General features: G+C 35.4%; 2 protein-coding genes across 2 annotated transcripts; one reads left to right on the forward strand and one right to left on the reverse strand.

The window, feature by feature from the left end:
- Positions 1–9,153: 9,153 nt before the first annotated feature.
- On the reverse strand, positions 9,154–9,991 carry dctpp1 (dCTP pyrophosphatase 1). Its single transcript, XM_058785250.1, has one exon. The coding sequence runs from the start codon at positions 9,966–9,968 to the stop codon at positions 9,486–9,488; it is 483 nt and encodes a 160-aa protein (XP_058641233.1). The 5' UTR covers positions 9,969–9,991; the 3' UTR covers positions 9,154–9,485.
- Positions 9,992–10,041: 50 nt separating this feature from the next.
- On the forward strand, positions 10,042–27,378 carry gatb (glutamyl-tRNA(Gln) amidotransferase, subunit B). Its single transcript, XM_058785240.1, has 13 exons — positions 10,042–10,412; positions 11,228–11,378; positions 11,504–11,617; positions 14,918–15,116; positions 15,208–15,330; positions 17,043–17,156; positions 18,077–18,161; positions 20,354–20,398; positions 21,770–21,962; positions 23,448–23,581; positions 24,039–24,117; positions 24,235–24,369; positions 24,548–27,378. Exons 1-13 carry the CDS (start codon positions 10,042–10,044, stop codon positions 24,671–24,673), a joined length of 1,869 nt encoding a protein of 622 aa, XP_058641223.1. The 3' UTR covers positions 24,674–27,378.
- The last annotated feature ends 51 nt before the right edge of the window (positions 27,379–27,429 follow it).

Here is a 27,429-nt window from a genome sequence, read left to right on the forward strand (position 1 = left end):
CCTATTTCATCAGCAAGCTTACTGAATCCCTCCCACGCCGAGTTCTCAAGCTATGCTCTTCACGTCTGGCAGAGTAGCCACATCTCCAGCAAATATTTGGGAGTTTTAACATCACTATCAAGTGTAAATTGACAGGGAACCTCTTTCTTGTTATCCTTGAAAACAGGATGCTGGAAAAAAAACATCATTACTCATTGCTCCTCAGGGAATTGCACATGCCTTGGTGAGAGGACACAATCACACCAGTCTATCTAGTATAATTAGGCAGCAGATTAAATTGCATGCATTGCATATATCTTAAAGCAGGGAAGTGGAGACTTAATCAAAAGCACGTTGCTTGTTCATTGCACTGTTCATGTGTGAGGGAAGATGTGTGAGGTTTCCTGGCCCTATATGGCATGAGCAATGGCCTGTCAAATCAGGAGAAAGATGCAGCAGCTGGAAAAGGATGTGGCCAGAGTGAAAAATAAAACACGGAGGTGTGATACGACAGACAGAGAGGAAGGAGGACAAAATAGCTCATGGAGGAGACTCCTCCACGAATTGCATCATATTTGATATTGTGATGGAGGTTTTTAAAAGTTCTGTTCAGGGCCACTGTCTGAAAGCAGACGGACGCATTATAAAACTCGTCAGCCTCTTTTTATAAGTATGAATACCTAGTTGCCACGGATACACTTATATTAGATACCAACTGAAAGCTTAAACATGAAACTTTCCAAAAATGTCAATCATTGTAGAGTTTTTGTCATAAAAGCTTAATAATTAGGCATGAACCATATTTTGTGACAGCTATGAATATAAAAACGCCTTATATTTACATCCTCTATCCTCAGGAAAGTGGCGTACAAATTGTTACACGGGCACTTTGGGTAATGTATATTAATTATATTTAATTAGATATGTGACATTCACTCTAAATATTTCGCTGAATGACAGACATTGATAGGTGAGTACTTGCACATTTGTTTAGCCCCAACTAAATTCGGAAGAGGTTGTTGCTTGATCATGCAGTGGTATGCATGCAGTATCACAAAAAAGCTACAATTTTGAATGATTTTTATTTTTTTTTAAAATTGGAATGACAAATTTGACACATGCAGCGTATCTGGGAAATTAAGTGTTCTAGTGTTGTTTTTGTTAACTAAAACTCTAATGTTTTAGTTAAACTGAAAAAAATATCGTATGAAAAACTAACAATTTTCAATTAATAATGCCTTTGTATAATTTGTATAGAAGTATAACATTCTAAAATTTATTTTACTTCAATAATCAGTTACATGTTTATGTGTTAATATAGTTTATATAACTGAAAACAAAACAAATGGGGCTAAAGAAATTTCAAGATCAAACTAAAATTTAAAATACATGTTATGTTTTTAACTGACATTTGCATGTGTTACATGTAAACTGATACATGTGCATACATTCAAATATTTGAAACAATCAACTGTTCACAGAAAAAGATTTGGAAACAATTTTCACTCAGAAACTGCTAGTAAATTTCACATATAATAAAAAAAAAGAAACAGGAAGTAACACAGAATTAAACTTTGATGCATCATATATACAGGTGCATCTCAATAAATTAGAATGTTGTGAAAAAGTTCATTTTTTCTTGTAAGTTATTTCAAAAAGTGAAACTTTAATATATTTTAGATTCATTGCATGTAAAGTAAAACATTTCAAAAGTTTTTTTTTGCTTTAATTTTGATGATTAGAGCTTACAGCTCATGAAAGTCAAAAATCAGTATCTCAAAATATTAGAATATTTACATTTGAGTTTCAATAAATGGCCATCCCTACAGTATAAATTCCGGGTATCTCTTGTTCTTTGAAACCACAATAATGGAGAAGACTGCTGACTTGGCAATGATCCAGAAGACGAACATTGACGCCCTCCACAAAGAGGGTAAGTCACAGAGGATCATTACTGAAAGGTGTGGCTGTTTACAGAGTGCTGTATCAAAGCATATTAAATGCAAAGTTGACTGGAAGGAATAATTTGGGTAGGAAAAGGTGCACAAGCAACAGGGATGACTGCAAGCTTGAGAATACAGTCAAGCAAAGCCGATTCAAACACTTGTGAGAGCTTCACAAGGAGAGAACTGAAGCTGGAGTCAGTGCATCAAGAGTTGCCACGCTCAGATGTCTTCAGGAAAAGGGCTACCAAGCCACTTCTGAACCACAGACAACGTCAGAAGTGTCTTACCTGGGCTGTGGAAAAAGAACTGGACTGTTGCTCAGTGGTCCAAAATCCTCTTTTCAGATGAAAGTAAATTTTGCATTTCATTTGGAAATCAAGGTCCCAGAGTCTGGAGGAAGAATCCATAGAGGCACAGAATCCATGTTGCTTGAAGTCCAGTGTGAAGTTTCCACAGTCTGTGATGATTTGGGCTGCCATGTCATCTGCTGGTGTTGGTCCACTGTGTTTTCTGAAGTCCACAGTCAACACAGCCATCTACCAGGAAATTTTAGAGCACTTCATGCTTCCTTCTGCTGACAAGCTTTATGGAGATGCTGATTTGATTTTCCAGCAGGACTTGGCACCTGCCCACACTGCCAAAGGTACCAAAAGCTGGTTCAATGACCATGGTGTTGGTGTGCTTGACTGGCCAGCAAACTCACCAGACCTGAACCCCATAGAGAATCTATGGGGTATTGTCAAGAGGAAGATGAGAGACACCAGACCCAACAATGCAGATGAGCTGAAGGCTACTGTCAAAGAAACCTGGGCTTCCAGACCACCTCAGCAGTGCCACAAACTGATCACCTCCATGCCACGCCGAATTGAGGCAGTAATTAAAGCAAAAGGAGCCCCTACTAAGTATTGAGTACATATACAGTAAATTAACATACTTTCCAGAAGGCCAACAATTCACTAAAAATGTTTTTTTTATTGGTCTAATTTGTTGAGAATTGGTGGGTTTTTGTTAAATGTGAGCCTAAATCATCACAATTAAAAGAACCAAAGACTTAAACTACTTCAGTCTGTATGCACTGAATTTATTTAATACACGAGTTTCACAATTTGAGTTAAATTACTGAAATAAATGAACTTTTCCACGACATTCTAATTTATTGAGATACACCTGTATTTTTAACTGTAAAAAAAAAAAAAAAAAAAAAACAGAAATACATATTGGTTTTTGACATTTATTTTATCGATAGATATGCATCTCATGAGAAAAAATAAATAAATCCCATGTTTACACTGATACTCTTGTGGACGTACACTCTTAAAAATAAAGGTTCCAAAAGTGGGTTTTCACAGCGATGCCAGAGAAAAGAACCAGTTTTGTTTCCTCAAAGAACCTTTCAGTGAACAGTTCTTAAAATAACCATTTTTTTCTTAGTGTGAAGAACATTTTAGTAATCTAAAGAGCCTTTTTCCACTGTAAAGAACCTTTCGTGGAATGAAAAGGTTCCATGGATGGTAAAGGTTCTTTGTGGAACCATTGATACCTATAAAGAAACTTTATCTATTTATACATTACACCAATAACATCATTGCTATTTCTTCACACTGCAGTCAAGCAGATAATAAATAAAAAACAAAAATTAAGAGTGCAAAAGACATTTCCACAAATTATTGTAGTTGTAGTAGAAATACAAATAAAAAAAATATATAATAAAATATTATAATCTATGATTGTATTGTATTGTACTGTGTTCTTCTCCATACGGACATTCTGCTGTATAACTATGCTGCCTATATACTTTGGTATTGATCACTTCAAGCACATGAACTGACTGCAGTGCTGAGTTTAATGTGAGGGTGTCAGTTTTTCATCTGTATTCAGCTTTAGTCTCAAGTACCATAAATACTGCCTTCAGGCCCCACTACGTGAGTGTTCCGAGAAATCGTGCTCACATATGCACACACACACACAGATGTATGATCAGTCAATATTTGAATGAATTGTGTAGGGTAAAAGGAGGCCATCTGTTTTTGACAGATGCATTTTTATGGTGATGATGACATTGTAGAGGTTGCCCCTCTGGAGCGACAGACTATTTAACACGCGCAACCTTAAAATTCAGCCCAAACCAAACCATTGGATCTTTATGCCTCAAAGAGAAATTAGCACAAATCTCTTATTTAAAAGGAAAAACCACACCATCTGCCATTCAGCTGCTTTGTTACTGATACAGTGCACTCTCACTGACAATATTACTGTGCTATAGACAGCTGCAATAACAGGTTTTAACTCTCAGTTGAGTTAATGTGTGTGATAGATCTCTGCAAATGAGGCCTGTGTGTGTGTGTATTAGAAAGGTGATTGTATTTGTACGTCTCTGTTTGTGTATTCAAACAAGTCTTAATGTAGAAGCACGATTCACATGAATCAAGTAAATATCTGCATGCAAATAAATTACATATACAAACTCAAACTCAATTCATCTCAGTCATATATCACAAGCAAAATGTCACGTGTGAAAAATGCCCTCTGGTGGTAGCTTTTCAAACAGCCATTGGTCTGTTCTGACTGCTAGTACAGGGAGTCAATTGGAATCTCTTCCATAGCAACAGTCCTACATGGCAACAACTATCTTGAATACAAGATTTCCATTATGGTCTGCCGCCCTCTCAAGAGAGACGTCAGTTGGAGTCTTTCATCCTGAGAGGGAAACTACAGCAGCAACAGCTAGATAAAAAGCCGCTTTCTGCATTCATCACAAGTATTCATTCTTTCAGAGACTTTTTCATTTCATTTATAACAAATACAGAACAGAACCATAATAAAACAAAACAGCATTTCATAGTTTCATATGGTTAAATAAACAAACAAATAAATACAAAATATTCATTTAAACCATTTAAAAAATAAATGCCTCATACCCTGAATATTATTTTATTTTATTTTATTTTATTTTATTTTATTTTATTTTATTTTATTTTATTTTATTTTATTTTATTTTATTTTATTTTATTTTATTTTATTTTATTTTATTTTTTTTATTTTTTTTATTTTTTTTATTTTATTTTTTTTATTTTATTTTATTTTAAAAGAGTTGCACCACTTCATATTTTCCAACATCAACTAACTATGCCTCGTCATAGAAAGTTCAAATTGTGTGATATTTTAAGAGATTTTTAAACTTCATACAGAGTCATGAGGGTTTGCAGGAATTCCATCTACAGCATAATTTTTTTTTTTTATGGTTGTTTGTTTATTTTGTTTGCATATGTTGATACTATATTAATGTGTTTTTGTGTAAGGTTTTTCAAACATTGATAAGCAGTGAGTCAGTTCAGATGAAAATATTATTATTATTTTTTTTTTTTTGTATCTTTGGTATAATAATAGATTTATAAAATACAATAAAGGATGAATAATTTAATAAGGTTTCCTTTTTATGAATTTCTTTATTTCATAACCTGTTTTCTTCATTATAGACAGTTGTGACAACCTGCCTTTTTTTTTTTTTTTTTTTTTTAGCTTTTTGCCCATCTGAAAGGTCAAGAATGTCTAATTAAAAGACTGATATTCCCCGCAAAAATGTTCATTTAAGGTGCTGGCGGTTTGTCAAACGTGGGGCTCCAGGGAGGACAGATGAGATCAGGGTTCTACATAGAAAATCTTTATAGAGAAACAGGAACTCAGTATGTGAGCAGTGTTGTATTACTTCAGTTTCCAATAAAATCACTTCTCTGCAGTACACTCTTATGCTTTCATCTCTCTGACCCTGTTTTTGCCCGCACTCTTGAAGGTTTTGCAGGAAATAAGTGATGGAATCTGAGTTGCGTGTGCACTCATCCACGCTCCGGTCCACTTATACAGGGGCTGGAGTCATCAGGGCCATTACTCAAAATGTGCTGATGTTATTGCTGTGGGAATGTGTGGCACTTTAGTGTCATTGTGAGAAATTCTGTAACTGCTCTTTCCTCATGCAGCGCTGGTCCATCTCCACAGTATAGCACTTTGATTTGACTGACTGGATGTTACAAAGTGCACTCTTGTCTTTCATTTTCATCCTGTGGGAAAAGGTTCTTCTAGTGAATCTATACGGATGACACCCCAGAACAACAGTTTCAGATCTGCACAGGGATTAGTTGGATCTGAAGGGAGGCATGGAGCTGAATATAACAGGCTGATAGTTAACTAGCACATTCAAAATATATATCAGCTGAATTAAAGTTTAAGGTTCAAACTACGGTCAAGTGTAGCTTTTCAATCAGATTTTATAGCCTCACTGGTGACTTTTCATGTAAAATGTACAAATGATTTAATATGTAAAAGTATTAAATATTTGTGGTCAGTGAGATTTTTTGTAGAAACTGATACTTTCATTAAGCACGGATGCATTAAATGTGACAGTGAAAACTTTTACATTGTTACAAAATAAATTCTATTTCAGGTAAATGCTACATGCTCTTTTGAACTTTCTATTCATCAGAGAATCCTGTATCATGGTTTCAAAACAATATTAACCAGCACTATTTGCAACATTGATAATAATACAAAATGTTCCTTTAAACACCAAATCAGCCTATTAGAATGATTTCTGAAGGATCATGTGACACTGAGGACTGGGGTAATGCATGCTGAAAATTCAGCTTTTGCCATCAATAATTTACATTTTGTTGTAATAATATTTCACAATAGAACCGTTTTTGCTGTATGTGTGATCAAATAAATTCAGCCTCGGTGAGAGCAAGTGATCTCTTTGAAAACCTAAAATAAATTGTACTGACCCAAAACATTTGAACAGAAAAAGAGTAAATAATAACATAATTTTATTCATGTGTGTATGAATGCATGCATGTGAACTATTCTGTTGGACAAGGATCTATATTCACCACCCTACAATTGAGACCAGCTAACATTTTTCCAATCTTCTGCAGTCTTCTGCTACTGTAGCTCATCCACTTTAAGATTTGCTGTGCTCATAGATGCTTTTCTGTACAGCACTATTGTAACATTGATATTTCAGTAAAATTTCAGAGGGATTCTGTAATGCTTATCTCCAGTGGTGAACTGAATTAAAGTGTGATGATCACTGAAATCACTGTCTATTCTGTGGCTGCTCAATCATCTGTCTGAATTTGTGTGATTCAGGGAAAATGGGAGAAATTAGAGGGAATGAGAAGTCTACTTAAATGGGACAGAAGAGTTAGTGCTTTCATTCCCTGTAGATGCCTCAATTCAGGAACAAAATCAGACTAGATGATATAGCTCAAAATAGTCCCATTTGAGAAGAACCGTTATTGTGGATTTGGATAAAGGACTATGAACTTTTAACACTAGGTCTTATATCTTCAAATACAGCTTTTCAAAAGCAAGATTTTCCCGATTTTTAATTCTGAGACTGTTTACAGCTGTCAAGATGGACAGAAAAAATGAGTTGGATTTTGACATTTTGCGTGCTGAAATCAAAGAGTGACAAAGATGGTGGCTTCCACACAAACACTCAGAATGACATCAAATAGATAACAGATGCTGGGAAAATCACTGTCTGGCTACTAAAGTCTGAGTGGCATCAGAAATCACTGAGCGAGGGAGAAAGCAGCAGTAAGGCATCCCCTATGGTGCAGGATGCTGACAGCTCACTTTGCCCCCCACTATGGAGGACACAGAGAGAGAGATACACAATAGATCAACAATGCTTGGGAGATGCAAGCTCTGTTTGTAACATCATCTTGGTACTGCAGTAAAAACAACTCAAAGCAGCTGATAAAATCTTCACAATAATTCACAAGTACTCACTCGGCTTCCAGCCCATCAATTAACATCTTGTGAAGAAAAATCTGTGTCTGTGAGAAACAAATCCATCAAGGCATTGCTTCTGGCTAGAATACAAGTCTATTGCTTTCTCCAGTGAAAAGGCTGTTTCATCTGAGTCAGGGAAGAAATATGCTATAATAATATATTATATAAACAGGTCAAGTAACATCTACAAGTGAGAGGAGTCCAAAATAATCAAATCAGATATGTCAGCGAATTTTTGAACAGGGGATTGACTTTTTCACTGGAGGAAGCATTATTATGAATTATAGACTTTTATGGTATTAAAGTTGAAACACCTTAATGATGGATTGTTCCTTACAAAAATTGAACTTTTTGCTTTACTAGATGTTAATTATCGTTGTGTGATTACTTGAGAATTATTGTGACGTTTTTATCAGCTGTTTGGACTCTCTTATTGACGGCACCCATTCACTGCAGTGAATCCACTGGTGATCAAGAGATGTAATGCTACATTTTCCTAATTTATTTCAGATGAAGAAACAAACTTATCCACATCTTGGATGGCCTGAGGGTGAGTACATTTTCACTATTCTTTTAAGCAACTCAAATACACTAAATGCTCTAATATTCATTTTGCCAAATTGGTCTGCTTCGCTTTTGTCAGACACTTCTCCGAGTCTTTATGTTGTTTCTTCAGCAGTGTTAAGGTGTCTTACTAATCTAACACAGGGCTCAGGAGACAAAACACTCTACTAATGAGCTGATGAATTTAATCAGGTGTCCGGAACTTTACTTTGCTAATTAGAGATGTAGCTATATACTATTAGAATAACAAACATTACAAGATGATAATCAGAAAGCCAGAGTTGTTCTTTAATTCTCTGATTGGCATTGGTTTTGGTTGTGATATTTAGTGTGCAGATGGAACCGGGTAATTTTAAGTAATTAGTGTGAATTATAACATTAGCAGTATAAATAAAACTTTACTGAGCTCCTGTCAAAATTGTGTATTTTGAAATCATTTAGAGCAGGCATACAGTACTGGCTCATTTTCACAAACAGGATTTTTCATAGTTGCACCCATTTTGCAATGTCTAGAACTAAACTTTTTTTTTTTTATATATATATATATATATATATATATATATATATATTCACTCCAATAACGTTCCGACCATTATCATTCTGAAACCTATAACTAACAGCAGTCCAATGCTGATCAAACTCTTGCCTGCAATTTTCTAATTAAATTTTTATTTGCTTGTTCAGGTGTTTGATCAGATTTGTGGCTGAATTCAGGCGTTAATGCTCTCTCCACAAACAAATCTCTCCATCTAATAGATTTTTATAAAATATTAGAAAAGTGGCAATGAAACTATGTGCATCTCCAATACTAATTTTTTTTTTTTAAATGCAAATTTCAATGTTTGAAACAGTGAACAGATGCACAGAGACCATGTGAGCTGCAAAACACTTTACTGTGATGAAGCAAAAACACTATACAGCAAAGCAACTTGTACTCTCCACAGCAGCTTCTGTTTGGTGAAAATAAAAACATGAAGATCTTTAAAACTAAGCCAGAAATGGGCAAACAAGTTTCTTACATACAAATTCTAAAAAGCTCAACGTAAAGCAAGAGTGGTAGTGCCAACATTTAGTTCAAATGGGGGGGAAAAACAGCAACGTTAAGAGCACATTGGATTTTTACAGTCTGTAAGGCACTCGACATCAGCTTTCTCAAATAAACTGCTCAGTAACTAGAGTCTTTGGCTACAGCACAAAATCACCACATCAGTCCTTGTACTCCGTGTATTTCTTGGCAGACCCATGAACTTTGCTGGCCGGGTACTTGAGTCGGTTGAGGGCCATTTTGCGGAGGACAGCTTGAGGCAGATCAACGTGGCATTTTTCTGCCAGTTCAACCAGATAGATCAACACGTCGCTGAGCTCCTGGGCCAGGTGCTCCCGCTGCGGCTCGGTCCAGTCCGGCAGGCCCTCCTCCACCTCCCCGCGCCACTGGAAGAGCTCCGCCACCTCCCCGACCTCCCCGACCAGCGCGAGCAGCAGGTTCCGCGGCTTGTGGAACTGGTTCCAGTTCCTCTCCTCCGTGAATTCAGCCTGCATGCGGCGGATGTCTTCAAGCGCGGGCTCAGAGGTGAAAGTGAATCCCTCGGCCCGGTCATGCTGGATTTCTCCGTTCCCGTTCGTAGATGGGTGGTGGTTGGAAGTGTCACCGTTGTGTTTGGATCCGATCCCGTTTTGCTGCAGCGCCATTGTAATTAAACGACCGAAAGGCAAGCCCTGAAAACAGAGAAGTGCTCAAAGATAATCATTCAAGTGCAGGACCATGCGTGAATCTCCCGCCACCAACTGCCCCACAGTTATCAATACGCGGTTTGCGAATGCTGTCATAAGAAGTCGCCGGAAACTTTGCCTTTGCGCCACTGGCATTATGGGAGTTGAAGTTTTTTCTTCATCATCATACGTTACACTGGCGAGTTCCTGGCGGCTATGTAAAACTACATGTACCATCTGCCCACACACAAACACAAGCATGGCAGCCTCCTCTTCGGGATACAGCAGAATGTTCTTTAATCTAAGGAAATATGCTAATAAATCACAAAGTTTATATCATATTAATACTTTTAATTTAGTGATAAGGACGTTATGGATATCTGGATCCAAAACTCAACTTCAGCCCAAAGTCCATACTAAAAGGTAGGAATCAAATTCCTCCAAAATGTTATGTAGGAGGTTCATAGGTTGTCATTCTGACATTCTTGTTATCAACATGAGGGATTTGAATAATGGTCTTTCTCTGGTTTAATGGAATTAATAATGTGGTGTATGTGTGTTAACAGACTGCAGATTTGAAACTGTTGAGACCCATACTTTATTGCTGACCTTGATTTTAGATGTGCTCTGAAAAAATGTATATACTTTATATGCCATTAAGACATACTGCAAAGAAAAACAGATGGTGTTAATTATGTGTTAATAGCCTGTATATTAAACTAATTTAAATATTTTACGAAATAAAATAAAATATCCTTAATTAATAATACTCATTACAATCAAAATAATCACAGTTCATTAATTAAAATACATTCAAATACTTAACTGAGACCACCGTGGCTGGTCGTCACATTTTTTACTCCTACGAATAGTTTCTAATAATAGTTTTTTAGACTTGGATACAAAAAAAGTTTCCGATCAAAGAATTCACAAAATGACTCCATTTTAGGGGCTTTTAAACTACACTATTGTTAAAATGTTTGGGTGTAATGTTGTGAAGAAGCCTCTTATCTTTCAAAGCAGATGTAAATGCATCAATATTATGAAGCATTATTACAATTAAATTTCAATTTTTTTCAATTTTAAAGTGTTTTATACCATTATAAATGCGTTTACTGTCATTTTTGATCAATTTAATGTGTTGTTGCTAAATAAATGTATGTAATGATGAAAGTTACTATAAAGTGCTGTCGGTTCCAGAGCCACCAACTCTTCATCTCTTTGGTTTTGTTGTATAGTCTTCCTCAGATGGTTGGTGTTGTGGGTCTGGAAATCCATGCTCAGATTCAGTCCACATCAAAGCTCTTCTCTGGATCTCATGTTAGATTCTTGGCTCCACCAAACTCACTTGTCTCACATTTTGATGCTTCATTACCAGGAACACTGCCAGTATGTAAATGAATTAAATTACACACACACACATACATAAACACACCAATATAAATCTGCATTATGTCTGTCATTTCATTGCACTTATAAATTCTGTTTAATGTCTTGCTGCTACATTTCCTGAGGTACTGAACAGAAGATGTGTGGAGGCTGCCGTATTGACAGGCCTTGCTCTCAACTGTACCATCAACGGGAAGTCACTATTCGACAGGAAGCACTACTTTTATGCAGACATGCCTGTGAGTTCTCTTAGCTGCACACATATAAATGCTTAAAGAATCTGTCAGCGTTTCTTAGTTTTATCTTCGTACTCCAAAGGATAGAAGTGCTGATGACACAAATGCAATGGACAAGAACATCTTTCCTACGCCTCCAACTCTATATGGTTGTTATTTTTGATTAGCTGCTTTATGGATCCATCGTTTGTCAGAGAGACATGCACATATATCCAGAGCATCACTCTTTCTTTCCCTGAGCTTTAATAAAGCAGTGATGCTGAACAGGCAGGAAACAGAATAGCTGCCACTAATGTAGATGAATAACAGTGTCTGCTCTTAAAAGCTTAAAACATTCAAGCTCTGGTCCGAACAATGTTTCAGCTCTGGTATTGGATTTGTGAAGCCAAATAATTTCTTCTTTTTTTTTTAATGTTGTAGTTAAAAAATAAACATGAATATGTTTTAGCAGTTCTGAGAACACTGTCCTCCACCAAAAATGCAGTCCAAACACACCTTTTGTAAATATCCTGAGAGCATAGAAAATAATTAAATAAGAATGAATTGTACCCTGTGATGCATCGCTCAATTCATCACGACAGGATTCAATAGTCATCAACATAGTGACTGCCCACTTTCTCAGTGGCCTTGGTAGCAGAAGTTTTTCTTCGTCTTCTTCTTCTTCTTTTTTATTAATATAGGAATTTTAAATCTTTTCAACAAAGAGTTCTAAGCCATGAACCAATTCAGCCATCTCTGAGATTTCTCACAACACTGTAACATTTGTTTGTTACAAAAAAAGAAAAAGGTAATCACAAACAGGTAAGGACTGTACGTTTTAATGTGGAAATGAACTTGTGAATTACTGTGAATAATTGAATAAATTTAGTAACAACAACAACAGAGTACTGCAGTAATGTTGTAATTTTGTAGGTCAACCCAGAAGTTAGTATCGCCCTGGTTCCCTTGATTAAAAAAAATTCTACTGGCTTTTGAATTGTTGCAGAAAATAAGCACTGTGACAAACAAAGCTTTATGATTCTTACATATTTTGTGCATGATAATTTTGTAATTTCTTTTATTTGAGACCTGAATACAATCTGCAGAAGTAAAAAAGCTAAACATAGGATCTAAACAATCTATGGTGGTTACATGACTGCATGAGAGTTTGAGTCAGAATAGTTTGCAAGAGTGCAATTATAAACGCAAGCAGATTATTGAGTAAAGGAGTTTAGCTGTTTGATGTTATGACGTTTGATGTTTTCGACATCCTCTGTAGTCCCATTTAGCCTTTTGAGAGAATTACTGTTGTATTTTATGTTGTAAAATATCTTGAACTTGTGTAAACCACAGACCTTATTTCAGGCCTTTAACCAAAAATCCATTGACTTCAGAACAATTATCTAATCTGTATTTTTCAGTACATATAACAAAATGTTGATTTCAATGTTTTATTGAAGAGGGGGAGGGGGCACTGTTGAGATTACTACAGTTCCTGCTTCCATGGTAACAGTGCCTTTTCTTATTGGTCGATCTCCTTTGAGCAGTGTGGGTAATATAGTACTTCACCAGGAATTCTACAACTGAGCATGATTTTCTTCAAATGAAGTTGAAATCGCACTGATGCTTAGCTTCTACAGAAGCATATGCTTTCTCATAACAACCCCAGAGCTTAATGTACTCTTTTTTTTATTTTATTTATTTATTTATTTTTTTTATTTGAAGATTTATTTGTTATCGTCATAATTTTCTTTGGAGAAAATAAATTACATTTTTTCTTTCAGAACCAAAGATACAGCATGTGAGATTAACTCATAATTAAAAAGTATTATTAGATTAAGTAGAAATGTCATTTTAATTCTGACACAATTAAAAGACAAAATATTAAAAATAAAATTGAATTAATGTATATATTTGGACTGTGCAGGAAAAAATGATTTGTGCAGGCATCCTTTCCTGTATTATTTATATTGTAATACAACATGCACCAAACAGATTGCAAAACCAATTTTAAGCCACAATAATCAAAGGTAAGCAAGGACTGATTCTGGCTGAGTTGGCATTGAGAAAGCTCAGACATTGAAATGGAGGGAATCTTTGACTTATGAGGAATCTGTCACTCTTCATTGGCACTGATTTAATTTCTTCAGTGCTTACATTTGTTTTTTTGTTTTTGTTTTTTGTGGCCGTGATGAATTAGTTGATCAGGTACAACACACAGATGGTAATGGCTAATTGCTTTTTTTTTTTTGCTTTTGCATGCCAATAACCATGATAAATTTCTAGTGGCTTTTTGTCATGGAGTTGCCATAGCAACAGTTACGAGTGCTCTGTTTTGCTTTGCGGTGAAACTGAAGGAGGTTGAAAATGTAGCCAGATCACAAGTATCTGTATGCGATTTCATTTTGTCATAACCTTAACCCTGGCCTTTCAACTCTACCCAACCCTGCCAAACACCAGATTTGATTCTGATGAGTGATGACACAAAAGATTTCTTTTATTACACAATGATGATGTTTTAAGGTTGTTAGATGAGGTCTAATCCAAAACAGACATCCAAAAATGCAAAAAAGTTCACTATAATACAAAAGGCAACTATATGTTTTAATGTGTATAGAAAGACCCGATTTATACTGTGTTAAAAATATTATAAATACAAAGTTTAAAAAATTGTTAAACATTTTTGAAAGAAGTTTATTTTGCTTTTATTTGATCAAAAACGGAAAACAGTAATATTGTATAGTAACCGTTCACCCATTAGTCCAGTTGTGCTGCTTAATATTTTTGTGGAAACCGTGATACATTTTTTTCCCCCAGGGTGAATATAAAGTTCAAATTAACAGCATTTATTTGAAATATAATTAATAATAGTAATAATATAAAAGGCTTTACTGTTTTTTTTTTTTAATCAAGTGAATGCATTGTTGCTGAATAAAAGTACAAAATATATAATAGAAAGTTCTTTAAGACTGTATTTTCTCTAACTCTATGTTGTTGGATGCATAAACCTAAAGAGAAAAATAAAATCATGGCTGTCAGTAGAACAAAATGATTGTGATTTTAATAATGCAAGTTCTGACCAGTATTTAAAATGCAGAATGAAATGGTGATATTGACACAATTTGTTAATTTTAACTTTTATTTTATTTAATTTTTAATGTTATTTTTATTTTGGCTCTCCTAGCACTCTCCTGCTGTCTGAAAACCCTTGGCCAGACACAGATGTGTAATAGATATATTTAGGTCTAGATAAACTAGCAATTAAAATGGTCCTGATACGCACCATTGTTTAGTTGTGTAACAGTTTGTTGTTTGTGTTTTTAGGCAGGCTACCAGATCACTCAGCAGAGGGTTCCCATAGCAGTGAATGGCATGCTGGTCTATAGTCATTTTGAAGGTCACAGAAGAAACCCAGTTGTAACCAAGAGTGTGAAAATCAAACAGATCCAGCTTGAGCAAGACAGTGGAAAGAGTCTCCATGATGATGAACGGGGTCAGACTCTCATAGATCTCAACAGAGCAGGTGCTGCTTCTTCACTCTTATACAGAAACATGAAGAGTCTGTGTCCTTTGTGGACAGCGTCTGATATAACACTGTGTCTCTCTGTCTGTAGGTGTAGGTCTGATGGAGCTGGTGATGGAGCCAGAGATGTGTTGCGGAGAGGAGGCAGCAGCTGCCGTCAGAGAGCTTCAGCTCATCGTTCAGGCTCTGGGCACCTGCCAGGCTAACATGGCTGGTGATTTAATACATCCCCTACAGCCAACATTGATCAGAACCTTTAATGTCTACACACATTTATTCCCATGATTGGGTCTCTGACACAAATCACCTTGCTTGCACCAACTTTATCAGAGTCTGTAATCTACACAGTATCCATATGGTTATTTTCAGTGTACATCTCAATATTGATGTACTTGCTCGGAAAAAGCTTAAAAGGGTGTTTTCTCAGTCTGAAAACAATCATTTTGACCAAATAGCTCCAAATAGACCAAATAGATCGTTTAAATAGAACAATCAGATAGATGTAAATAGAAAATGTTTAATGCATGAAGTGAAATACAGTCAAATCGAGTTAAAACAATCAAGTAACATTCCCTGTACTGTTTGTCATTACACAAACACAAGGAAGAATGACATTAATTTCATTGTTTCATTGTAATAAACTGCGATATTTACATATCTTACTAATATTTAACTATTATATTAACTACTTTAACAATCTAATACATTAAAATTTCTATGCAATTTTCCAGAAAATTTTTTGAGTAATGAAGCAAGCAAATAGTTGAATCAGATTTAGTGAAAGGTCAGTTTTGAACTGAATCACAGAGATTAATTGAACCTACCGACTTGACTTTGCTACTGAAGTTTAAATTAAAGGTTTGCTGAAAACTTTTAAGAAAAATTGGATTGGAAATGTAGTCCAGTGAGTACTAGTGTTTATAAAACATTATGGCTAAATAAAAATCACAATCATAACGTTGCTTAATTTTATATTGGCAGCAAAATTGTTAATACTCAATATATTGACCAGCCCAGCAGACAGTATTCTATTCGTCACCTAGATTTATATTAAAGAGTGCATCATGAGGAAAGCCTTGCCCATGAATTTTTGTGTTCAAATATTTAATAAACAGATGTGGACTCACATATGTCATAAATCAGGAATATTAAATGTTTAACCCAACCGCTGGGTTCGTCCATATTTTACCCAGCGCTGGGTTGTATTTAACCCAGCATTTTTTAAAGTGCAGAAATGCTTTAACGATGTATTGCAAATGTAAAAAATTTTTTTTTTTTTACGAATCCCAATCTAAAAATTATCTTGAATAAATTTAAAGTCTGGGCTTTGTATGTATACTGTCAGGGCCAAAGGAGAAGGCTCGGCTGTATACCACGAAAGGACTGTAGTGAGACTCCTTCATCAATGGTCACTCTATGGCTTCACCAATGAGTTCACTTTTTTCCCATTTCCAACTATTTGTATTCCAAGTTTTTGTATTTTGAATGCACTGAGATGTTTGAATTCTTGAAACCTAATATGAGTGAGTCATAGTTTCAATTACACACTTTAAATAAGAACATTGATAAAATGTAGTGTTTGTGTAGGACTCACAAATTCAAATGAGAAAATAACTGACCTGTTTCTCAACCCTTCTTAAGGTGTCACCGCTCAATCAACCTATTGTCTTCCTGTGATGAAAAATTCAATAGCTTTTGTTTAATCAAAACCCCCTGAAGCAAAATACAGCAAATTGTTTATCTGGTGCAGACTATTCAGCGGTGCACAGGGCACTCCAGAATACTGTATTTCATGCAAATAAATCATTCAAATTCAAATGTATGCAGTGTTTGTTAAGCAGGGGTTTTGAGAGCTGTGGATGGTTGAATTGTAATGACTGTTAGGAGTGATTCTCATATCAGATCCATTTTTCTCTCCTCTCGCAGAGGGGCAGCTTAGAGTTGATGCCAATGTGTCCGTGCATCGCCCTGGAGAGCCTTTGGGAGTGAGGACAGAAGTCAAAAATATCAACAGTGTGAGGCACCTGGCTAAAGCCATAGGTAAGAATATGTGTCCAACTGATACTGAGAAAAAAGTTTATGGATATCAAGATCTCCCTTCTGGTTTGAAGAAGGGCTTTTCTAGTTTAAGTACAAATGTACAGTAAAATCTCTTTGCCAGTCCTCTGTAAAGCGAGACGTGTCGAGGGAATGAAGTACACTTTTAGCCAGTGGGTTTCAGAAATCTTTTAATCATGCAGCATTGGTATTCACACACACTCACGCGCTTTAGTAATAGCTGGAAGTCACTTTTCTTGTGTGGTTGTCAGATTTAGCCTGGCATCAGTTGGAGGGAATGAGTGTCTCTGTGTAATTATGCCAGAGCTGAAAGTCAAACTGCAAACTCCAGATAAGCAACATGAACAATAAGCATTTTCACCTCACTCCGTCTCTGTCTCGTGTTAAATGCTCTGTCAAGATGTGCACTGCTGAATAAAGGCTGCAGAAGCCATCATCTCTGCTGATGAAACACACACACACACATATCACAATAATTTCAACCACCAAGTTGTGTGTGAGTGTTGAAGACCCACATAAACATGCCTGTCAAGGACGAGAAGATTAAATAGTGCTGTCAATAAAAGAGAGAGTAAACAGAGTAAATAATTGCTGAGTATGTCATGATTTTCTTAACCCTATTTTAAACCGTTCCCTAAAAGAGAAAGTTATACAATTGAATGAATATTGAATACATTTTGTTTTGATGTCTTATAAAGACAGCTATTATACTGAACGCTGTAATAAAACTAAAGGATTACCAGAGGTTTTCTACTATAGAACAGTCCCCCCCCAAAGCTCGTTTAAGCAGTTGTGAGGAAAAATGCTGATGTGCAACCATTTCAGAAGTACTTTAGGGACTTTTATTGGCAGAAGGTTGTGGTTAGAGTTTGATTGGCTCTCTCTTGGTACATGTTCCATAGACTATGAGATCCAGAGACAGATGGAGGTTCTACAGAGCGGTGGGACGGTTCTTAATGAGACCCGAGCATTTGACAGCAAATCTGGGTAAGGAGGCCCAGAACAGGCATATTTCCACAAGCACTGCATTCTCCTGTGATATCAATTGGAACAGAGCAATGCAATTAGAGGATCTGTGTTTTACATGGTTTGAGTCTCACATTCTATATTGGTTCCTTATTGCATTTTAAACCCAAGTCCACTAAAAATTGTTCATGTCAGATTAAATGTTTAGTGTCTCATGGCTGATCACATACATTGAGCTTCGCATTGCACACACTGAGCCTTGGTTTCAGGTTTAGTCAGTGTTTCTAACAGAAGAGGAGCCCCCTCTACTAACCTTAAAGAGTTCAAACCACCCAAATAAGAATACAGTACAATACCAAAAATACAATTTTGGAAATAGATTTTAAAGGTTTATTTCATAATGTAATGTTTTGATGATTTTCGAAAATTAAAATGTAATTAATTACAAAAAAAAAACTTGTTAAAAATCAATGCATGTTACTAATTAAAGATTCACATATTATAACTATGAATTAAGCTGGACATTACTAAAAGTCATTAGGTACTCTACTGTTTTTTTTTTTTTTCAGCAAGGATACTTTCAACTGTGACTATAAAGATTTTTAACATAGTTTAAAAAAATCCATTTCAAATAAATGCAGTTTTTTTTTAAACTTGCTATTCAACACAGAATCATGAAAAATGTGGGGGGAAAAAGAAAATCACAGTTTCCATAAAAATATTAAGCAGCATAAGAATTGTTTCTTGAGCACCAAATTAGAATGATTTCTGAAGGAACATTATGTGGCACTTAAGACTGGAGTAATGGCTGCTTCCTACATTTTAAAATATATTAAAAAGAGACTTTTTTCAAAAACATTAAAATATCTTACTTTTGAACAGTTGTGCAAGTTAGATACCAATCTGATTGATTCAGCGAGTACATTTAGTAAAGGATTCTTCATACAACGTCAAACCATGAAATAGGTCTCACAACAAACACAATAGCCAGACATGTTGTTCTGGCATTTATTTTGTGATACATATCTTTTTGTCTTATGTTCAATTCAAAATGCATAATAATTTCTTGTGCTGTGGCACAGTATATTCTGCCGCACTGGTGAAGAGTGATTCAGGAAATGCTGCATTTAGTCATGGGCAGCATACTGTATACTGCATACTGGTCTTTTTCCTGTCCGTCTGTGACAGAAGATAAATGCGGTCATTTGACCTCAGTATCTGTGTCATGTGTTGACTTGTACACATGACAGCACCAGACTTACACACTAACTCATGCTCTCTACAGATGACAGAGCAGTATTATTGTGAGCATCTGCCCATGAAATAAAAGTCACTTCTCACAGCTGTGTCCTCCTGCTCTTGGATATGATCTGCTAGCACAAACCACCGATCTATTAGTGCTTAGTACACAACCTTCTGGAATACTTTATTCTAATTAGCCAGTCGCAGCAGTCTGTGGTCAGATATCTTTGCACAATGGAAGCTAAACTATAATTGACTTATGGTCTCTTTCTTCTCACATCATTTCTACACAATTTGGTATCCATTTATTTGCAAGCAATTATCAGGATAATGGACAGTGAGCTTGTCATTAACGCTAAATAAACCCCTTCAACTTGATCATTGCAAGATTAATCTGAAAATAAACAAAAGCCATACAATACAGTTTAATGTACAGTAGCATTCACAGCTGGATAGCTAATGTCTTTTTTAAAGGGATAGTTCACCCAACAATGAAAATTCTGTCATCATTTATTAAGAATTAAAATTTTGGGCTGAACTATCCCTTTAATAAGCTAAATAAACTTTATTAAATGTAGTTAATAATAAATAAAGTTTATTAAGAAGGCACTGAAGAAGGTGCAACAACTATTGCTTCTTGTATTGTGGTTCTGTCTTTTGATTATTCAAATTAACATGTTCTACTTCATGTTCTATAACACTATTAATGAATACATCGAGCAACTGATGTGTACTATTCTCAAAATGGACACATTTTAATTTTCACCAAAATTGTATTCTATTCTATTCTATTCTATTTTCCCTTCTCCCAGTTTGGTGCAATAATGACTAACTAACTACATATTTTCCTGTGTATGTCCATTCTGAATGCCTGTTAGAACCATCTGCTGTATCATAACATACTTTGCTTTCAACTGTTTTTTTTAAACTATAACTTATTTATTACCATCTCTCTCTCTCTCTCTCGCCAGTAACACAGTTCCAATGAGGGATAAGGAAGGCCTGCAAGACTACAGGTTAGTATAACCCCCTATGATCCTTTCAGGTGAATGAAATCTGCTCCATGCTGTGGAGTGCTACAGGGAGTCAGAAAAAAGAAAAACAGAGGACAGTGGAAAGAGTGATGGAGCAGAAGGAAGATGGACAGTGCATGATAAAAAAAAAAAAACAGGTGAAAGGAAAGCAACAGAAAAACTGAGTTTCTAGACAGACAAGGGAGTATGGGAGATGGATGAAAGTGAATATGGTGACATGGAGGGAGAGAGAGGGTTCGGGGGAACAAAACAGAAGAGGAAGAGGACAGGAAGACTAGAGGAGATGTGATTGCATTGCCTGTGCTGTGATAATGCGGCTGTAGATCCACATGAAGAAAAAGGGAGGGAAGAGAAGGTGAATGTAGTAAAGAAATGGAGCAAATCATGCAGTGCCATCTACAGACTATGACCAATATAAACACTTATAAATAGTTGATTTTTTTTTTTTTTTTTTTTATTAAAGAAACTATTCTTTTGCTCAGCAAGTGACAGTACAAGACATTTACACTGTTATTATATATATTATTTTTTTATGTAAAAGAAATGCAGTTCTTTCTAGTAAACAAAGAATCATGAAAAACATGTTCTAACGTTGACAATAAAAGATTAGCATTTTTGTATTATTTCTGATGGTGATGATGATGTGACAATGAAGACTTGCTAAAAATTCAGCTTTGCCATCACTGGAATGAATAAAACTTTAAAATATGTTAAAATTGAAAAGTTATTTCACAATATTACTGTTTTACTGCATTTTCGATAAAATAGATGTCTTCCTTTAAAAACCTTACCAACCAATACAGTATTTATGATGTGTTATCTACGTGGAAAGAAGTCAATTTAATTTCTCCGTTTTGCCTTTTTAGCTGCATTTTTGAGAGAAACAAATGTTTTATTTGAATATCCAATCAGAGGCATGTTTCTTGCATTCATGCAGTGATCAGAGCTGCAGCATGATGCATGAAAAATATATATGCATGTGAGTTATGCACATTTGAAATTGATTAAAACAGCAGCTAATTTTTTCACTTAAACTGTTACATTAATTTTTAAGAGGGCTCAGTCACCCGTGCTTCTGATGGAACGCCACTGGAGGGGACACTTTCAGACCGACAGTGGCTGGACGTGTGTGGCTGGTTCAGGTCAAAGAGATATATGAGAGGGGTGTGACAGAGAGACAGAGAGGGCTGGAGATTAGGCCATGAGATGACACTCGCGCTGTGTGAACATGACAAATGCTGGCTTATCTTTGTACCTGATAAGAACACGTTCTTGTGTTTCCCCACATGACCTGCCTAAATCACGCCTTCTGCAGTGTCGCATGTACATACAGTCTCTCTCTTTATCTCTCAGGTTCATGCCAGAGCCCAACTTGCCACCACTGTTTGTTTATGAGAGTGAGGCTTCAGTGCCTGCTGGCGTTGACCCTGCCCAGGTTGTGGTGATTGGCAGGCTGAGTGCCCAGTTGCCAGAGCTGCCGTCTGTGAAAAGGACAAGGCTAGTGGAGACGTATGGCATCCTGCAAGAGCACAGCTTCACACTGGTGGTGAGGAAGTCCACATTCAAGCTGTGCATGTTTGTTTTATGGCACACATTTCCAGTGCTGGGGAGTAACTTGTTACATATAACAGAATGACATAATTTAGGCACAAAATAAATGTAACTAATTTGTTACAGTTACTGTGAAAAACTGTGTAGTTAAATTACAGTTTCTCATGAAAAAATTAACAATTACAAAGGGGGGTTGTATCTGAATATTTTCACAAATACAGATTTAATTGATTTCTTACCCAAATTGCATTGACTGCTCTAAAATATGAGACACCAACGTTTCAGAGTTTAGGACACAGACTTTTATTTCCTATTTGGGTTTGTGTATATGCTTTTATTTTTTAAGATTAACAGTTTTTTTTCCAGGGCTTTGTTAGATGCCAGTGTTTCCTGTCATAGCTATGCAAAGATTTGATTTCAAAAACAGAATTATAGTTATGAAACTATATCTTGTGATTTTAAATCTGTTTTTAACATCAGAATGATCTCAAAGTAAAAAGAGGTGCTAAAGTCTGATTTTGTGGTGGCTGTGCTTTAAAATGAAATTATAATCTTAATTCAAGTGATGAAGGATTTTGAAAGTGACAGTAATCAGTGTTGAGTGCTACTGTAAGGTTAACCCTGCCTGCTTTAAATGTTTAGAAAAAAATATAGAATTTGAAATTCAGAAAAGTAATCAGTTACATTACTTTAATATAGTAATTGAAATAGTTACACTACTTATTATATTTTAAATAGGGTAACCTATTACATTTCCAAAGTAATCTTCCCAACACTTCCCATCAGGCACTCTGATCCTGATAATAATTCCAACTGCATTTTTACCTTGTCCAGTTGTAAGTGCTATGATTTTCCATTTTGCCTCATAAAGAAAAATAATCTCAACTTTTGCAACTTTATTTCTCGTAAATGTCACAATCACTTCTCATAACTGTCATGATTGCAGCTTTATTCCTTGCAATTTTATTTCTTGTCACTATCTATCACTATCACTATCTTTCTTGTGTTTTAGCTCACAATTACGACTGCCCATTATTGTCTTTATCTCACAGTTGCGACTGTTTCTCATTTTGACTTCATATCACAATTACAGCTGTTTCTTATAATCGCAACTTTAAATCACAGTTGGAACATCTTACAATTATCTTTATATATCATAATTGCAACTGCGTCACTTAATTGTGACTTTATTCTTGCAACTTTATTTCTTGTAACTTCTATCACAACTGTGACTTCTAATTGTCTTATCTCACAATGGCGACTTTATTTCTCTTAATTGTAACTTTATTTCATAACTGTCACTTCATTTCTCACGATGTGACTATTTCTTAAATATTATCCCACAATTGCCTTTTTTAAATTCTGAGGTGGAAACAGGCTTCCGTAGTTTTGGATAAATCTCATGATTTATTCTTTTTTACATCATAGGTATTTAATATTAATGGAAAAGATTTTAATTCTATGATGACTACTCTTTCAGAATGAAGACGGGCTTATGGACTACTTTGAGAGTGTTGTTCAGATGACCAAAGCAGAACCGAGGAAGGTGATTGGCTGGGTAATAAAGGAGCTGATGGGAAATATGAATAGTCAGAGTCTGAAAGTCTCTCAGAGGTGAGCCAACACTGAGTAGAGTCATTCAATAGCTGTGATGCATCCAAAACACTGGAAAATAAATAATTCCAAGAGAAAAAGGGAGACAGGGAGCGTGTCTTTGTGTGAGTGCTGGAGGCTTATTTCCAGTCTGTTTGTTTTATTCCTTCTCACCAACATAGTTTCCAGTCAGTAAGTTATAAATAATGCAAGCTGTGTTCACTTCATGCAGGGGGATGTATGTATGGGATTGTTTTTCTGGGACTTCGCCAGCTCAGTGATCAGAAGCTGCCTCAATGATCACCTCTTGTTTTCTAATAAGTTAACTAATATGTGAGTGGGCCAAATTATGTGTTTAACCCATTCAGTAATGAGTTCTCCTGGGTCTTAATGTTTCTAATTCTTGCTCTCTGAGACATTCTCTCTTTCTGTGAGTGCAATCTGTTGTTACTTTCTAATCTCTTCCTCTCTTTCTCAGTCCCATCTCTCCAAGTGCTCTTGCTGAGCTGATCAATCTTGTAGAATCTGGTCATATCTCATCTTCAACTGCCAAGCAAGTAAGTGGGAAAAAATCTGTGGGGTATATATATGCCAGAAGAATTGTCAGAAGCTATATTGTGTTAGGTTTTGCTTAAGTCACAGGCTTGTTTTGTGTTTGTATGTGGTGAGCACAGGTTTTCCAGGAGATGTGGAAGGCTCCAGAGAAGACAGTGGGCCAGATAGTGAAGGAGCAGAATTTGTGGATGATAAATGACAAAGAGGAGCTACAAAAGATCTGTAAGAGGATTGTGGAAAGTCACCCTGAGGAGGTAAATCCAAACATTAATTCACCTTAAAAACCTTAAATATTTTGAGCCGGTACAAATATGTAATATTATTACTAAATACAAAACTTTTAAACTATTTATTGTTTGTTTATAAAATTAACTGCTTGCCAACTTTGATAAATTATGCAATAATTTTTGAAAATTGACTTTGTTGTTGCAGGTTCAGATTATCAGAGGAGGTAATAAGAAAGTACTGAACAAACTGATGGGTGAAGTTCAGAGAGAAACCAAAGGGAGAACTGACCCGGTCCAAGTCAGAGCCATTCTAGAGAAAATGGTCTCATGAATTACCCAGCATGCCTCTTTATGGGTTAATGCTGTGTTCTGAACAAGCAACTTAATGGAGAAATGCATTTTCATACATTTAATAGCCTCTGTACCAGAGTACAGAGACTGTTCCAGAAAGGTGTCTACACTGTAAAATTTAGAGCCTGTTAATATTTACTGGTCTGATAAACAAATGTTTCGTGCATGAAGGCTGTGTTGTTTTATTTCTAAAGAGTTGAGGATTTTATTCTTCACAGCTCAGTTAATTCTGGCCTCTCAGACATTTATCACTCAATGATCATTGATTCCTTAATAGTCAGCTCTTGTGAGAAAATCTTGTGTGTGCACAGAATCTCTTTGCGCTGCTTTAAGTTGTTTGCAGCTCTGTATGGATTTTCCATCAGAATTGGATTTTGTGGGATTATTCATCACTTTTAGACTTTTAGGAGGTCAGGCCAAGGTTGCCTGAAATATCTGATGTTTAATCACCATTAGCCATTTCCAGTATGTTCCAGGTCTGGAATATAGGGTCTGACAAAGGGTTCAAATAAATGCGATGTTTGTGTACTGCTAAGACTTTTTAATCAGACCCAACATATTGAATTATACATTTTCAAATCGTACAACTTGATGGTACTTCGGAAAATACACACTAGTGTTGGTTGTTATGCGAGTAACTAGCGCCCTCTGGTGGATTATGTTTTTACATACAATTATACCAAAACAAGCCAGTCATCTATGCTATGGCTACCATACATTGAATTGCTAATGTTAGGTATTATTTTTTTTACTTCTATGAAATGAAGTGCATTCTTTAAGGGATGTTTCCAAATCATTCCAAACTTGTATGTCAAAAGATCTATAGGCAAAGATGTAAGTGAACCGATAAATCACAATGGGACCTTTGGAAAAACGTTGGGAGACATTACTGAATATGAACTGAAAAAGGACCTAGTTTTGAACAAAGCCCCTTTTGCTGAAAGGACTATAACAGTATGCATGAGTTAATGTTCCCAAACACACAGGCACATCCTCACCCAAAGCTGTACATGGAACAGGCCAATATTAATACAGTAAATTACTGTGCCAACCCAAAAGATCATATTTACAGTAGTATTATTTGGGTGTAGGCATTTCATTGACAATGTTAAGATGTTTCTTTAGTTATAACATTATCTATCTATCTATCATACTTGTATGCATCTGTCTTTAATATAAACAAAATGCAAGCGGCAGAAAAGGGATGTTCAACTCCAGTTGCATCACATTATTCACTCTTCATAGCTTCAGAAGACTGACAATGTTACGGCCCACTCACTCATATGCCACTTCGAATTGTGTTAGCGGACAGGAGATATCTTTATTCAATACGTCATGCCTTCATACATTTCTGACAGAAGCCATTTCCATTTGACATACAGAAAATGCTAAACAGTTTCCTGTCGGAACATAAAACAAGAGCAGGTGAAAAGATGAGCTGGTAATATTACTACAAATTCAGTATTTCTTTTTACAACCTACATACAGAACTATACAGAGATGTAAAATTGAAGTATTGCTTACCACCAGTAAGGCAATTTAATATAGAATTTCTAATCTAGCTCTTGATTCCCCATATTAAGGTCACCTGTGGTACATAAAAATGCATATAAATATCTTTGGATTAACATGCTACATTGTGACCTCGGGATGTTTGGTAATCAAATTTTGATTGACAGTTAGGGAGAAAACATCTACCTTCAAAAAAGTCTTTCTGAACAATCGAAGGCAATGAATACATTTAAGGCAATTAATCAAATGTGTGAAAAATAAACATCTTTAAATGAGACTTGTGAAATTCTATTTAAAGTGTAATCACTAATGTGTATAATCAATATGGTGCACTTACAAATTTCATGTAACAGTTTGTACTAAAAACAAATGTGTATTACTGAACAAGTTAATGTGTTTTGATATATAACATGGTAAAAATATTTCAAAATCAAGGCAACTTTGATACTAAAGGACACTCTTTTGCATGTGGGTGTTTAGATACACTGGAATTGCTTATCAACTGCTTTCCTGTACAAATGTAAAAAAAAAAAAAAGTATGCAACTGATTGTGATCTCTCTGATCATGATTCAGCAAAATCAATGTTCTTCATGGCCATTTTCAGAAGCCATGCAAACAATGATAACACAACAAAGAAACAAAAATCAAAACACAAAGGATGTCTGTAAAAATATAAGATTTTATATCTCTCTAAAATAGTTTTAAAACACTACATTTTAAAAGTTTGGGGTTGGTAAGATTTTTTAATGGTTTTGAAAGAAGTCTCTAATGCGCATCAAGGTTGCATATATTTGATAAAATTACAGTAAAAACTGAAATATTGCAATTTAAAACAAATTTTTTGTTTTAATACAAATTACAAAATGTAATTTACTCCTGTGATGGCAAAGCTGAATTTTCAGGTACATTTCCTTATTAATATTAAAAGCAGTTTTGCTGATTAAAATTTGTGTGGAAACTGTGATGCATTTTCCATGATTGTTTTATGAATAGGTTCAAAAGAACAGTATTTATTTGATAGGGTAAAAACTTTTACATTGTTACAAAAACATTGTCACTTTTGATCAGTGTAATGTATCCTTCCTGGATAAAAGTATTTCTTTCTTTATAAATACATAAATAAAAAAATTTAAAAAAACTTACTAACCTTAAACTTTTGAACAGTAGTGTGTGTATGTGTATATATATATATATATATATATATATATATATATATATATATA

This window comes from Onychostoma macrolepis, chromosome 01, assembly GCF_012432095.1.
Source record: "Onychostoma macrolepis isolate SWU-2019 chromosome 01, ASM1243209v1, whole genome shotgun sequence".
NCBI classification, from domain to species: Eukaryota; Metazoa; Chordata; class Actinopteri; order Cypriniformes; family Cyprinidae; genus Onychostoma; species Onychostoma macrolepis.

Excerpts from the sequence above, each read along its gene's own strand:
- gatb (XM_058785240.1), top strand. The coding sequence starts at position 10,042 with ATGCGTGAATCTCCCGCCACCAACTGCCCCACAGTTATCAATACGCGG. Across the intron at positions 20,399-21,769 it reads GAAGGCCTGCAAGACTACAG|GTTCATGCCAGAGCCCAACT; the intron begins GTTAGTATAACC and ends TTTATCTCTCAG. Across the intron at positions 21,963-23,447 it reads AGCACAGCTTCACACTGGTG|AATGAAGACGGGCTTATGGA; the intron begins GTGAGGAAGTCC and ends CTACTCTTTCAG.
- dctpp1 (XM_058785250.1), bottom strand. The coding sequence starts at position 9,968 with ATGGCGCTGCAGCAAAACGGGATCGGATCCAAACACAACGGTGACACT.